This window comes from Mustela nigripes, chromosome 3, assembly GCF_022355385.1.
Source record: "Mustela nigripes isolate SB6536 chromosome 3, MUSNIG.SB6536, whole genome shotgun sequence".
NCBI lineage: Eukaryota > Metazoa > Chordata > Mammalia > Carnivora > Mustelidae > Mustela > Mustela nigripes.
In genome coordinates, this window is record NC_081559.1 from 12,252,561 (window position 1) to 12,264,841 (window position 12,281).

At 46.0% G+C, this 12,281-nt stretch overlaps 1 protein-coding gene across 1 annotated transcript in view; it reads left to right on the plus strand.

Annotated features, from left to right (window-relative positions):
• The window catches only part of LOC132013436 (aldehyde oxidase), an 82,570-nt gene extending 70,549 nt beyond the window's left edge, over window positions 1–12,021 (plus strand). Inside the window, exons 28-35 of the mRNA XM_059393151.1 lie at window positions 684–812; window positions 1,413–1,487; window positions 3,137–3,189; window positions 4,708–4,822; window positions 7,814–7,879; window positions 9,608–9,796; window positions 10,545–10,712; window positions 11,659–12,021. Of these exons, the coding sequence (XP_059249134.1) occupies window positions 684–812; window positions 1,413–1,487; window positions 3,137–3,189; window positions 4,708–4,822; window positions 7,814–7,879; window positions 9,608–9,796; window positions 10,545–10,712; window positions 11,659–11,709 (846 nt within the window). The 3' untranslated portion in view covers window positions 11,710–12,021. The remainder of the gene's footprint in view (window positions 1–683; window positions 813–1,412; window positions 1,488–3,136; window positions 3,190–4,707; window positions 4,823–7,813; window positions 7,880–9,607; window positions 9,797–10,544; window positions 10,713–11,658) is intronic.
• The last annotated feature ends 260 nt before the right edge of the window (window positions 12,022–12,281 follow it).

Sequence of the window (12,281 nt, forward strand, 5' to 3'; positions counted from 1 at the left end):
TTAAAGATTTTATTTATTTATTTGACAGAAATCACAAGTAGATGGAGAGGCAGGCAGAGAGAGAGAGGGAGGAGGAAGCAGGCTCCCCGCTGAGCAGAGAGCCCGATGCTGGACTCGATCCCAGGACCCCGAGATCATGACCTGAGCTGAAGGCAGCGGCTTAACCCACTGAGCCACCCAGGCGCCCCGCAGAGTGTATCTTCAATCACCAACACTTACTACTAAATTGTTTTCCAGAAAGTATCCATTTCATTATACCAATAACCAACTACATTCTGGCTTTTTTAAAAACCTTAGATAATTTAATAGTTGTGAATGATAATATCTCATTATTGCCTTGATCTGCATTTTTCTGGTTATAGAGACTTTGCTAGAATTTTGCAGAGTGAGATGGTAGGAAAGGCCTCCAGGTGTAGATTTCATGATTATGAAGACATGAAGCATCTCCTTCTGTGTTGGCTCGGGCTTTTCCTCCTCTTCCTGATGCTCTTGCACCTAAGAAAGTCAAAGCAACAAGGTGTACTCGGGATTTGGGGTCTAGACTAGCTACAGGGTTTTCAGAAAAGAACTTTCCGTGGCTAGAGGAATTCATGCTTCTCTCCCAGATGTGAGCTACATGGGCTCCCGTGGGGCTGTGTGCACGAACCGAAGTATTTGCAAAGAACCTCTCTTCCAACATGCAGGTGGTCAGTCGTGAACTAAGGATGCCGATGTCTAACATCCACCTGCGCGGAACGAGCACAGAAACCGTCCCTAACACGAACTCCTCTGGAGGGTCCGTGGTGGCCGATGTCAACGGCCTGGCCGTGAAGGTAAAAGTCACTGCGGCGGCGCCCAGACCTTCAGCCCCACCAGGCCAGACACATGGGAGGAGCTCCGAAGGCACTGAGCTTTCATCCAGTTCTCACCTTCTTCTCACACCCTCCTGGTGAAAACCTGCCTTCCCCTGGTGTAGGACATCCTTGTTCCGGAATATGGCTGCTTGGATTTGGACATGAACCTCTTGCCAGGACCATTACAAGCCTCTGTCTCTGTCCTTGAGTTTCATTGCCTTTCACTCAGGGCTTCAAGTTGACAGAGCGAGCTTTCCACAAAATACATCTGACCTGCCGTGTTTAAAAACAGCGGTCAGGGCTTTGCCAGCAGTCTGTCTCTTACGTCCTGACCTCAGCATGGGATTGTAGACCCCCCATCCTAGAATGTCTGTCTTTAAGACCGGTTCCCACTTCAACCCTGACCACCCCCAACCCCCAGGAAACCTTCCCCATCACCTCTTAAAGGGTCAGTCTCCACCTTCTCTGTGTCCCGTGGGCTTCCTAAACAAACCTCTGCAGTGGCACATGTGTTGTGGTTTTGAAATTAGTGTTTGTCTGAAGTTATGATAATAATTTTGATTTAAAAATAATCCCTAGGATGCTTGTCAGACTCTACTAAAACGCCTTGAACCCATCATCAGCAAGAATCCTCAAGGCACTTGGAAGGATTGGGTGAGAATCACTGTCACTTTTGTGTTTTATGTTGGGGAAAAAAAGGAGAGAGGAGAAATGTGTGAATTAAATATCACTTGAAATGGCACTTGAAAGGGTACTATAGTTCCGTAATGATAAGTAGAGGTCTTTTGGCTCTCTGCACGTGGCAATGTTATCATAATGTGGTGGAGCAACTTTTGCATCTGGGAAAATCCTTCATTAGAGAAAAAGACTATTTTACTACCTAAAATCCTTATTTTTAAGCCAGAAGTAATTAATGTTTCTTCTGATGGATCCCAGGTATTTTCTAGATAATAGCTGTAAATCTATTTGTTTGGTTCCACCCTTCCTAAACGGAAAGGCAACACTATAATCATTCTATGAAAGTAAAATATCATATACGCATTCATTTAGAAATAGGAAACCAAACCACTGGGTATGTATTCAACCGGTAGTAGGCACTAAATGCAGTGGAAATTTCAGTGGCTTCCTTAGATGTACTAGGAACTTTCAACCTAGTTGAAAGAGAAAACGCACACTCTGAAGTCGGCTAGTGCGCTTTTAAGGTAACAGGTTATAAAGTACCAGATGGTGTGGAGTGGCTGTCAGTAAAAGCTGAGAGTATATGTCATGCCGACTGCTCTGGGATGTCACATTAAAAGCATCGGTCCGGGGAAACAGCTTAGAAATCCCCCTTAGAAATGGTTCCTGCTCTTCTACAGAGTTAGGACTCATTCTATAATTCTTATTTACAGGGGCTCTCAATCCTTCTGGGGTATCTTTATTTCTGCCCTCTGCCCTGTGCTCCCCGAGCCAGAGACAGGCAGAGAGAGCCTGACTGAAGAGAGATACGGGACAAACAGCCAGCCCTCCCTGGGAGATGCTGCCATTAGCACACTTTCTTCTCTAATGGCTGCACTTCTCACCTTTTTCTTTCTCAGACTTGGGGACTTGGACCTAACCCCCACTTTTCTGTATATTAGTCAACTGTGTGCCCTGAAGAGTCAGGAGAACTTTGGATGTCAGTGGTACACTTTACCAAAATTAGGCCACTTTTCTCTTTCTTTTCTTTCTTTCTTTCTTTTTTTTTTTTTTTTTAATTTGAGAGAGAGAAAGAGCATGAGAGGGGAGAAGGTCAGAGGGAGAAACAGACTCCCCATGGAGCTGGGAGCCCGATGTGGGACTTAATCCTGGGACTCCAGGATCATGATCTGAGCTGAAGGCAGTCGCTTAACCAACTGAGCCACCCAGGTGCCCCTAGGCCACTCTTCTAAGACCAATGAATGTCTGGTATTAAAATTAACCCCCCAACCACCCATTGTTTCCTGGTACATCCCCTGTGGATAGGCTGTCTTTCCAGAAGACCCAGTGAGGTTCTTCATCCGCAGAACACCTGTTAGCCGCACTAGCCCAGACTACGGGGGTAGGTTACCTACCTTGGCTGTCACGGGAGACGGTCCCAGGCACCGGACGCGCGCGGTTACTCCCGGCAACGACCATGAGTGCTTGTGAAGTTGGAGAATGCTGAAAGGGAAACAGGAATCTTGCTTGTCCCTGGTTATTAGTACTGATAGCTGCCCTTCCCCTATAGTGGAACCAAGACTGAAGCCGCCAGTGAGTCTTTCTTTAAACATCATCACTGCATTGTCTTCCCTCTTGTTTCCTAGGCACAAGCTGCTTTTGATGAAAGCATTAGCCTTTCAGCTACTGGATACTTCAGGTAAAGAGTCCTTTCAGTCACATGCTATGAATATTAACAGCTGCCACTTGAAGAAGAGTTTTGAAACAAAAATTTTTTGAAGAAAAAATTGATTTTGGTAACATTCTATTAAACCCACTGTTATGCACAACATTTAGCTACTAATTCATCCAAATGCCCAGAGAGGGTTCTGTTGGGAAAAATAGTCACATAAAATAAAATACGGCGGAACTGATGATTCGGGTCCTTCTGAGTGGTACTGGAGGGTTCTCTGAGGTTAGTGCTTGGAACCCACTGCAGTGGCCAGTTTTTCGTTGAAAACTTCACGTATCCTGAAGTTAAGAGACAAAGATAGGGGAATGCAAATTAAATCCATAATAAGATAAATACCATTTCACACCTTCTAGCTTGGCAAAAAAGAAGGAACGTGACAATAAGCATATGCTGTCAAGATGCCAAACCATTGTCGCTCAGCTCATTTGGAAAATAATTATCAGTTTACTTTACTGGAAAATGAAAGCCATCAGGAAACAGGTTGATACAGAAAGTCTTGTCTGATTTTGTCGTGTTGCTAGTTCTCCTGTGAGTCCCGGGGCACTGGCTGGTTACCAGGAATAAGTATCAGAAGCACTTTTATTTTTTTTTTTATTATTTTTTTTAAAGATTTTATTTATTTATTTGACAGAGAGAAATCACAAGTAGATGGAGAGGCAGGCAGAGAGAGAGAGAGAGGGGGAAGCAGGCTCCCTGCTGAGCAGAGAGCCCGATTTGGGACTCGATCCCAGGACCCTGAGATTATGACCTGAGCCGAAGGCAGCGGCTTAACCCACTGAGCCACCCAGGCGCCCTCAGAAGCACTTTTAACGGGCACCTGCAGGCTGGGAGAAGCGGAGTAAGGAAGGGGAGAAAGTGCCCTCCAGCTGCTGGCCTGCGCTCCTCTTCTGCCATGACACCCAGCTGGTGGCCTTAAGGAAGAGTCAGAACGGAGTAGGCATGGAGACCAGAGAAGTAGCAAAGACTGAGAGCCAGGCACCTGCTCCTGCAAACAGAAGGCTGAATCCTGGAGCTGGAAAGGCAGACAGACAGGCAAATATGTGCCTTCGAAATAGTGTTTGGTCCAAAATGCAGGTGAAATTCCCCAAATCTGATTCAGCATTAACAAAAAGCAATAGGTTGGGGAACCAAAGAATGAGCACCTGACTTCTGGGTACAAAGAGTCATTCATTGGTGAAGAGCAATTGAATGTTTCCTGATGGCTTTCATTTTCCAGTAAAGTAAACTGATCATTATTTTCCAGATGAGCTGAGCGACAATGGTTTGGCGTCAGACAAAAAAGTTCAATGAGAAAGAAGTATATATTTATTCAGCAGATTTATTGCATGTGTTCCATGCTGACACATCATTGCAAAAGTGTGTCCCCCTGGTTTGCTCTACGAGCAAACTGAATCCAGCCTCCTGTTGGTCTGTTTAACCACCGGGGTCTGTCGTTAGGGTGCTGAGTCACTTAACAGCGCTCCCCACGAATTCTCTTTCCTGCAGGGGCTATGAGTCCGACATGAACTGGGAGACAGGCGAAGGCCATCCTTTCCACTATTTTGTTTACGGAGCTGCCTGTTCCGAGGTGGAAATAGACTGCCTGACGGGCGCTCATAAGGTCAGTACCAGGGGGGAAGGTCTTCAGGTTGTACGTCAGATAGACCTAAACTGCACGCATGACCCGTGTCGGGGCACCACGGAAGCACCGTGCATCTGGCTAAGGATGGTTTCTCTGTTACCAGAAAAAAATAGAAGCTCAGCCATTGCCTTGGTATTGTGGTCCCTTCCATGGAAAACAAGTGGTGGCCTCCCTTCTTTCTTTTCCTGGCTCCTTTAAATGGAATCAGGAAAGAAACCACTTCAAGGAGGAAACACAGCCTAAAGAAAGCTTTGATGTAGACTGTGGGTCTAACCAGCAGTCCTGACCTCTCATGGGAAATACCAACATATGACATTTTGGAAGGATTTCATGAGCGCCCATAACCTGCTAACAAGCACCAAGGACTGTCCTGGGGACGTTAGTGGCCAGCTTTTGATATCTTTTATCTAGCTGGATCCTGCTTTTTAGACAGTTTAAGGGCATCCTTATGCTTTCAAGGGATGCAGTGAGGAGATATGCACACAGTTTGTCTCTCTCTCTCTCTTTCTCACACACACATACACACACACACACACAGACAGACATACACACTTGTGTTTCAAGGAGAGTTTCTCCTCTTGTAGCTAGGTCCTTGTGGGTCAATGAAGCTACTTACTGGCCACTGTTTATAATAATAAATGATCATTAATACATTCAGTGGGGCTGTGATACCCTCACAACTGTCACGTGATAATCTGTCCCAAAATTTACCCAGAAGCAAGATCTAGGTCTTGATATTTCCAAACATACTTTGTGACTATTATCTTGGATTATGGTAAGATGTAACTTTTCATTTAGTAGGTCTCCAGTGTCTATGTTTTTAAAACTAGCATCAACCAGATCTTTGAAATTGTATACACCTTTATTGAACCTGCCGGGTAAAGTATCTGGTTTGTCTAGAATCTAACATGGACCAGATCACTTTTGGGGTACCTTGGACTGAGATAAAACAGTGATCATTCTAAGCATGGTTTTCATGCTAGAGTAGCTGTCCTCTTTTAGGTCACTAGAAAGTTCTCTTATGCTAACCGATTTCTACATCACCTTCTCCCTCAAAGAAAAATTTGGTGAAATCTTAATCACTTGGGTTTTCTTTATCTGTATATGACGTGGCCTTGTTAAGAGCAGAGAATAGGTAATAATTAGCTTCAGTATGAAATTCTAAGGTGTGTTCTTATAACTTGGTTGAACAATCTTAAGAGATATACTAGTCTTTTTACCAGGCATATTCAAAAATGCTACATCTGTGGCTCAGGCGGGGTATACCCCTAGGTGAAGGGCTCTAATGCAACATGACAGCAGGGGCCCTCCGTGGAGGCCTATTTCTCAGTCATTCTCCTTGTGTTGTTAGAACTGTTCTTATTCCTACAAAATTTCCCTCACTTTGAACCTACATCTCTTTATTACTTCTCTATTGCTATGTAACAAATTTCCCTTAAATTTGGCAGCTGAAAATAACAAATATTTTTTGACCGACAGCATTCTGAGGGCCAGAAATCCAGGAGTGGCTTCTCTGGGTGGTTCAGGCTCAGGATTTTCCACAAGGTTGCCATCAAGTTGTTAAGGAGGGCCACAGTCATCCCAAAGCTCAATGGTGGCTGGAATATCTGATTCCAAGTCCCATCACCTGCTTGTCGGCAGGAGGCCTCAGTTTCTCACTGGCTGTTGGTCAGAAGTTTCCATTCCTTATGACAAGGGCCTCTCTATGGGACGTCTCGTTGTCCTCAGGGCACACAAGCTGCCCCCCCAAACCCAAAGGGACTGATGCAAAGGAACAGGAGAGTATGAGCCCGTGAGAACACCAGACAGCAGCCGCAGCCCTCTCTGCCCCAGCTCGGGGTGAGGTACCAGCACTTCCACATACCCTGTCGGCCGCAAACTAACCTTGGAAGAGCATGGGGGGGAATCCGTCAGGAAGTGAACCCGGCATGTGGGGGTCGTCACAGGCCATCCTGGAGGCCGGCTGCCACAACCTACGACCCCGTTCTTCAGCCCTAACAGAACACAGTGACGAACAGGAAGTTCATGGCTCAGGAAGCAAGGCCTTCGCTAACGCTGAGACTTGAGAGCACCTCCCCTCACCAGGAAGGGAGGCCACGGGGCTGCCAGCAGGCCAGCCTTGCCAAGTGCCGTCACAGAGAACTTCACATCTCATCATGTCCTTAAAGAACAGAGGTGTTTTAGTTTATTATAGTGAAACGTTCTGGGTCCCTCTCTGATTTTCTTCAGAAAAATGTTAGATGAAAGTCCCAAATCAAATAAGAGAACTCTTGGGTTACCGTTGTCCCATTAATAGTTGGAAGTAGCATGTGTTGGTCATGACAGAGGTCACGACATCCCGTAAAAGAAGGTACAGACTTGTTGGAGAGCAGAGAGGTTCCCAGGAACCCGGCCGGGCCTGCTGTAGCCCTCATTCGTAGCTCCTCAGGAGCTTCTGGTCACCAGGTTGTGCTTTAGATCTATCTTTCCTCTGCTCTCAGAATGAAACATCTACAACAGCAGGTCACAGTGGAGACTTTGTTGGCTGATGCATCAGTGTCACCCAGCCAGCTGGGCTCTGGGTGTTGTGTGGTAGCCATAGGGTTTTTCAACAAGGATTGTGAGGGCTGTAAACATTTTCTGTGTCGCGGATTATGTCTGTTGTGCAGGATTGAACTCAGTCAGTTACGTCACTCAGCCCAAACAGTCAAATCAATACTTTTCTCTCCTGTTGTTCCTGAAGGGGGAAAAAAAAAAATAAAAAAAAAAAAAAATCCGTGCTGAAGCTTCTTGAGTACGTGTGTAACTTTGAAAGTTATACATGCTAGCTTTTGTGACCCAATAAAATCTTTGTTGATTCTTTCTCCTGAAATATATTGTGGCCCCCAAAATTGTTCTATGCCAATGGCATCCTGGAAGGAACTGTTTCTCAGGCTTCTCTCCTACGCTGTGCTCATTAAAATAAACAATTTTGCTCTTTTTTATTACCAGAACATCAGAACAGACATTGTCATGGATATCGGCTACAGCATAAATCCAGCCCTCGACATAGGCCAGGTACGTGTACCTGCTTCGCGCCAACCCCTTGGTGAAAGCCAGAACCGCCGTGGGGGTCTGTGGGGAGAACAGGCCATCCAGCTTGTTCGTCCTCTTAGCTTTCTGCCCCTGTGGTCAGAACCCGTCTATCCAGGCCGGCCGCAAAACTCCAATCTCTTTTTGTTTAAAAGAAGGGAAGGAAACAAAGATGTTGTGAGTAGTTTTAGAAGAGACAAGGGGTCTGTGACTGAGGAGCTTGAGGGAGGCAGAAGAAGCAAGCCTGGAGGGGTCAGAATGCGCCCCGTACCCCTGAGTCAGAAGTAGACTGGAGGCCAAGCGTGACGTCGTGGGCCTACAATGGACTGCGCCTTTGAGGAGTTTAAAGTCCTGTTGGGATGACATCAAATAGTTACGGCACTCGCTATTAATAACAGGTAGCCTGTTTGGCCCACCGTCATCTTTTATTTAAATTTGAAATAATTGACAAAATTAAGAATCACCAGCTGCCTTACATCAGTATTCGAACGGCTCGTGTTTCTTGGAAACAGAAAATTTCCCAGCACGGGCGCTGCATTTCCATGAGGAAAAGTCATGGCTGCCTTTTTAAGAGAAGCACACACTCTGGGATTCTCGGACTCAGGACTCACCTGGAAACTTAACTCACTTTCTTTACGTTTCTCCTACCTGTGGGCAACTCAGCTTACTACCCGCAGTGGAACATAATCTGAGGTTCTCTCCCATCATGACTTGTGTCCCTGGAGAATGGGAAGAACGTGTGGGTTGGAGAGATCAAAGCGGGCTTCAGGATGAGGTTGTCAAGGAATGAACAGGAAAAGGCATTCTGGGTGGTAGAAGAGTGGAGGACCTAAGACAAGACAGGAGATCCAGCCACCTTTGTGTTCAGGGCTAGTGGAGGGCAGGGGAGGGGCTGACAATGGTGGCGAGTGCCTGCGTGGCCTGGCTCAGTGGAGTGGAAGGGGCAGCTATGGGCAGGGACGGGAAGGGGCCCACTTGGAGGAGGTGCCCCAGAGACAGGCGCCTTAGTGGGTGGAGGTGACGTGGCCTGGGGTGTAGTCTAGGCTTTTAGGAAGACTTCATATAACACGGCAATGGAGAAGGTTCTCCCCACAAATAGACACAAGGAAGGGCGGTGGGTGAGGTGGAAAGAATAGGGCCACAGCAAGGAAGTATACACAGAGGAGACCCAGAAGTCAGACGTGTGGGGAGCCAGTTTTGCCCACATGCTGGCATCTAAGATGAGAGCTTCCTAAAGCTCTATGAAGCTTTGGGCGCACGCGGTTCACGTAACAAGCGAGGAAACAGAGTCCGGAAGTGAGAAGCCAGACCCACTCATGAGTGAGGCTGGTGACATGAAATGAGGGACTCTCAGAGCCCTTTCGGTGTGCTGGGGGCTACAGACAGCGCGGTCAAGAAGGTTCTTTCTGGCTCACGGACAGAAAAAAGGAGGGCCTCTGGGCACAGGCTGTTTGAGGCCTCCTCCAGAGTCGTACTTGCACTGCCAGACTGAGATTCAAAGTCAAGTTCTTTGACTTCGAACTTCACACTGAATAAGATGCTTAGATATATTTTGAGGTAAACTTCTAAGTAAACCTTCAGAGACATCTTCCAGAACATGCCGAAAACCCTCTTACACTGGATTTTAAAAACTCGAATAAACAGCATGAGGTTGAATTGCTCCGGTTGATTGTTTTTTTCTCATAAATGGAAATTCTTTTCCTTTGCTCCCAGATTGAAGGCGCGTTTATTCAAGGCGTGGGGCTTTATACAATAGAGGAGCTACAGTATTCTCCTCAGGGTGTCCTGCACACTCGCGGTCCAAACCAGTATAAAATCCCTGCCGTCTGCGACATCCCCACGGAGCTGCACATTTCTTTCTTGCCCCCGTCTGAAAGCTCAAATACCCTGTATTCCTCCAAGGTAAGCTGTGCTTGGCAAACAAGTTCAAGTTTATGTGAGTTTGTGGTACCTGTGCAGGCGGCCGGGGGAGGTGCCCTCATTTCTTGGTGGTTTGGGGTTTTTACCAGACTTCTAGAAGAAAAGGCCCTGTTGAACATTTTAATTATAAATTAATTTAACAATGTTGCAATTCTTTTTAAATACTTCAAATTTTGGAGCCTAACATGACTCCCGTTACCATCAGGTTGTATCTGATTTTTCGTTGTGCAGTAATCACCTCGTACCTGTATCTCCTTTCTCCCTTTAGCATCATTTCCTTAGGCAGGAATCCTGAGAATGAGAATACTAGGTTAAAATATTAAATTACTTTCTTAAAATAAAAACGTTACGTATGTAATAATATTTCATAAGGGCACCTGGGTGGCTCAGTAGGTTGGGTATCTAATACTTGGTTCTCAGGGTCGGGCCTGGTTAGTACTTGGATGGGAGTCCAATACTTGCTTCTGACTTAGGTCATGATCTCCTGGGTTGTGGGATTGAGCCCCCCACTGGGCTCCGCCCTCAGTGGAGAGACCGCTTGAGGATTCTCTCTCTGCCCCTCCCCCCTCACACAGGTACACATACTCTCTAAAATAATATTTCATATAGGCATCTCTACTCATGTTTACCTATAGATGCGCATATATATATATATATATATATATATATATATACATACATACAGATACAAACAGAGAGTCAAAATCTCGCTGACTTTTTTCCCTTCAAGGGTCTAGGAGAGTCTGGGCTATTCCTGGGCTGTTCAGTGTTTTTTGCCATTCATGACGCGGTGAACGCAGCACGACGGGAGAGAGGCCTGTTTGGACCATTAAAGCTCAACAGTCCGCTGACCCCAGAGAAGATTCGAATGGCCTGTGAAGATAAGTTCACAAAAATGGTATGATCTGCTCAGAAAATTCTGACTTTTTGTTCCCGGTCCTTTGAGTCAAGTTTTATTAACCCACCATGGTGACTTTCCATGGAAGAGAAGGTGGCAGGAATCCTGAGGGCACTTGGGCCTGGGAAGAGCCCACAGACCCTGAGAAGGCAGGTTTTCCTCGGCCTGGTCCTGCCCTCCCTCCGGCGGGGCTCAGCTCCACTCGACTTACAAACAGAGGTTGATTGCTCTTCCGTCAGCTTCATGTTCCTCCTTAGTTCTGTTCCCTTCCCAGGACATATCGGTCAGGAACGGGAGCTCAGGAATTCTTCCCTGAACCTGAGACACCCAGGCCAAGAATATGGGCCACGCCATCAGTCTGTCCCACTCTAGCCGATCAGATACTTGGGAAAGTGCGTGTAATTCCCGATTTCAGCTGTAGAGTGGGAAGAGCCCTTTCCGGCCTAGGCCCAAGAGCAGAATTCGTCCTGCGTGAACACCCCTGCACAGCAAACATCTCCGCTCTCCTCGGTCACTTTCAGTGATGAGATTTTAGCTGTGGACGAAAGTCATGCTGTTGACAGTGACCCCCTGACTATATGCAAGGTTGTCCTTACACTGAGGGGAGAGCTCCCTCCTCTTCCTCCTCTCAGGGCTGGCTCTGTGTGGTCCCCCTTACAGCTTGTCCTAAGCCCCAGGAGCCACCTCCACTACGGAGGAACACAGAGACTAATTCCTCTTTTCATTTGTCCCTCTTCAAGGGTGAACTGACAACTCTTGTAGCTGCCTCGTCCTGACTCGCGGTCCTGTCCCAGAGTTTCCCACGCTTCTCATGCTGTCGCTCTGAGACCTCGCCTTGTCCTGGTCACCCTCTGGGTGGTTTTCATCCTGTTTTGCTTTATGCTATTTTTCACCATCACAAAGGTTTTCAAAATTGCAAACATCCACATTTATTCTTTTATTCCAGATCCCAAGAGACAAACCTGGATCCTATGTTCCTTGGAATGTACCCATATGAATCCAATACGAACTTCCGGGAAAAGGGGACGCCTCTTCCAACATAGCAATGTCTCCAGTCTTTATGCTTGAAGATGCTAGGTCAGAAAGATAAATGCTCACAGTTTAGAAATCATTTCACAGAGTACTGCTTTTATATGAGGCTGATTTTAAATGTTCCATTTGGATTTTGATAGATATGCTTAAGCAATTTAGAAATCATATTTTAAGTAGCACAAGTACTAACTGGTTTCCTCTAGAATGATATTCTCCATTACTCTGTTTCTTAAATCCATCCAGCTGAATGAAATAGAAGACGATGATTTGTATGTGATTCATATTTGGCTTGTATCCACCAACAGAAATTACACTGTCTAGTGAAAGGCAATTTTCTAAATAATTTTATTAGTAGTGTGAACTGTAAAGTTGTCATTTTCTCACATGTCCCCATCTGCTATCAGCCTCCTTTTATTGTCCAAATGGATCTAGGCACTATATCCAAGCGTCTGTGGAACTAAAGAAAAAAAATGGATAAATTAGACTTCATCAAAGCTAAAAACTTTCTGCTTCAAAAGATTCTACAAGAAATTTAAA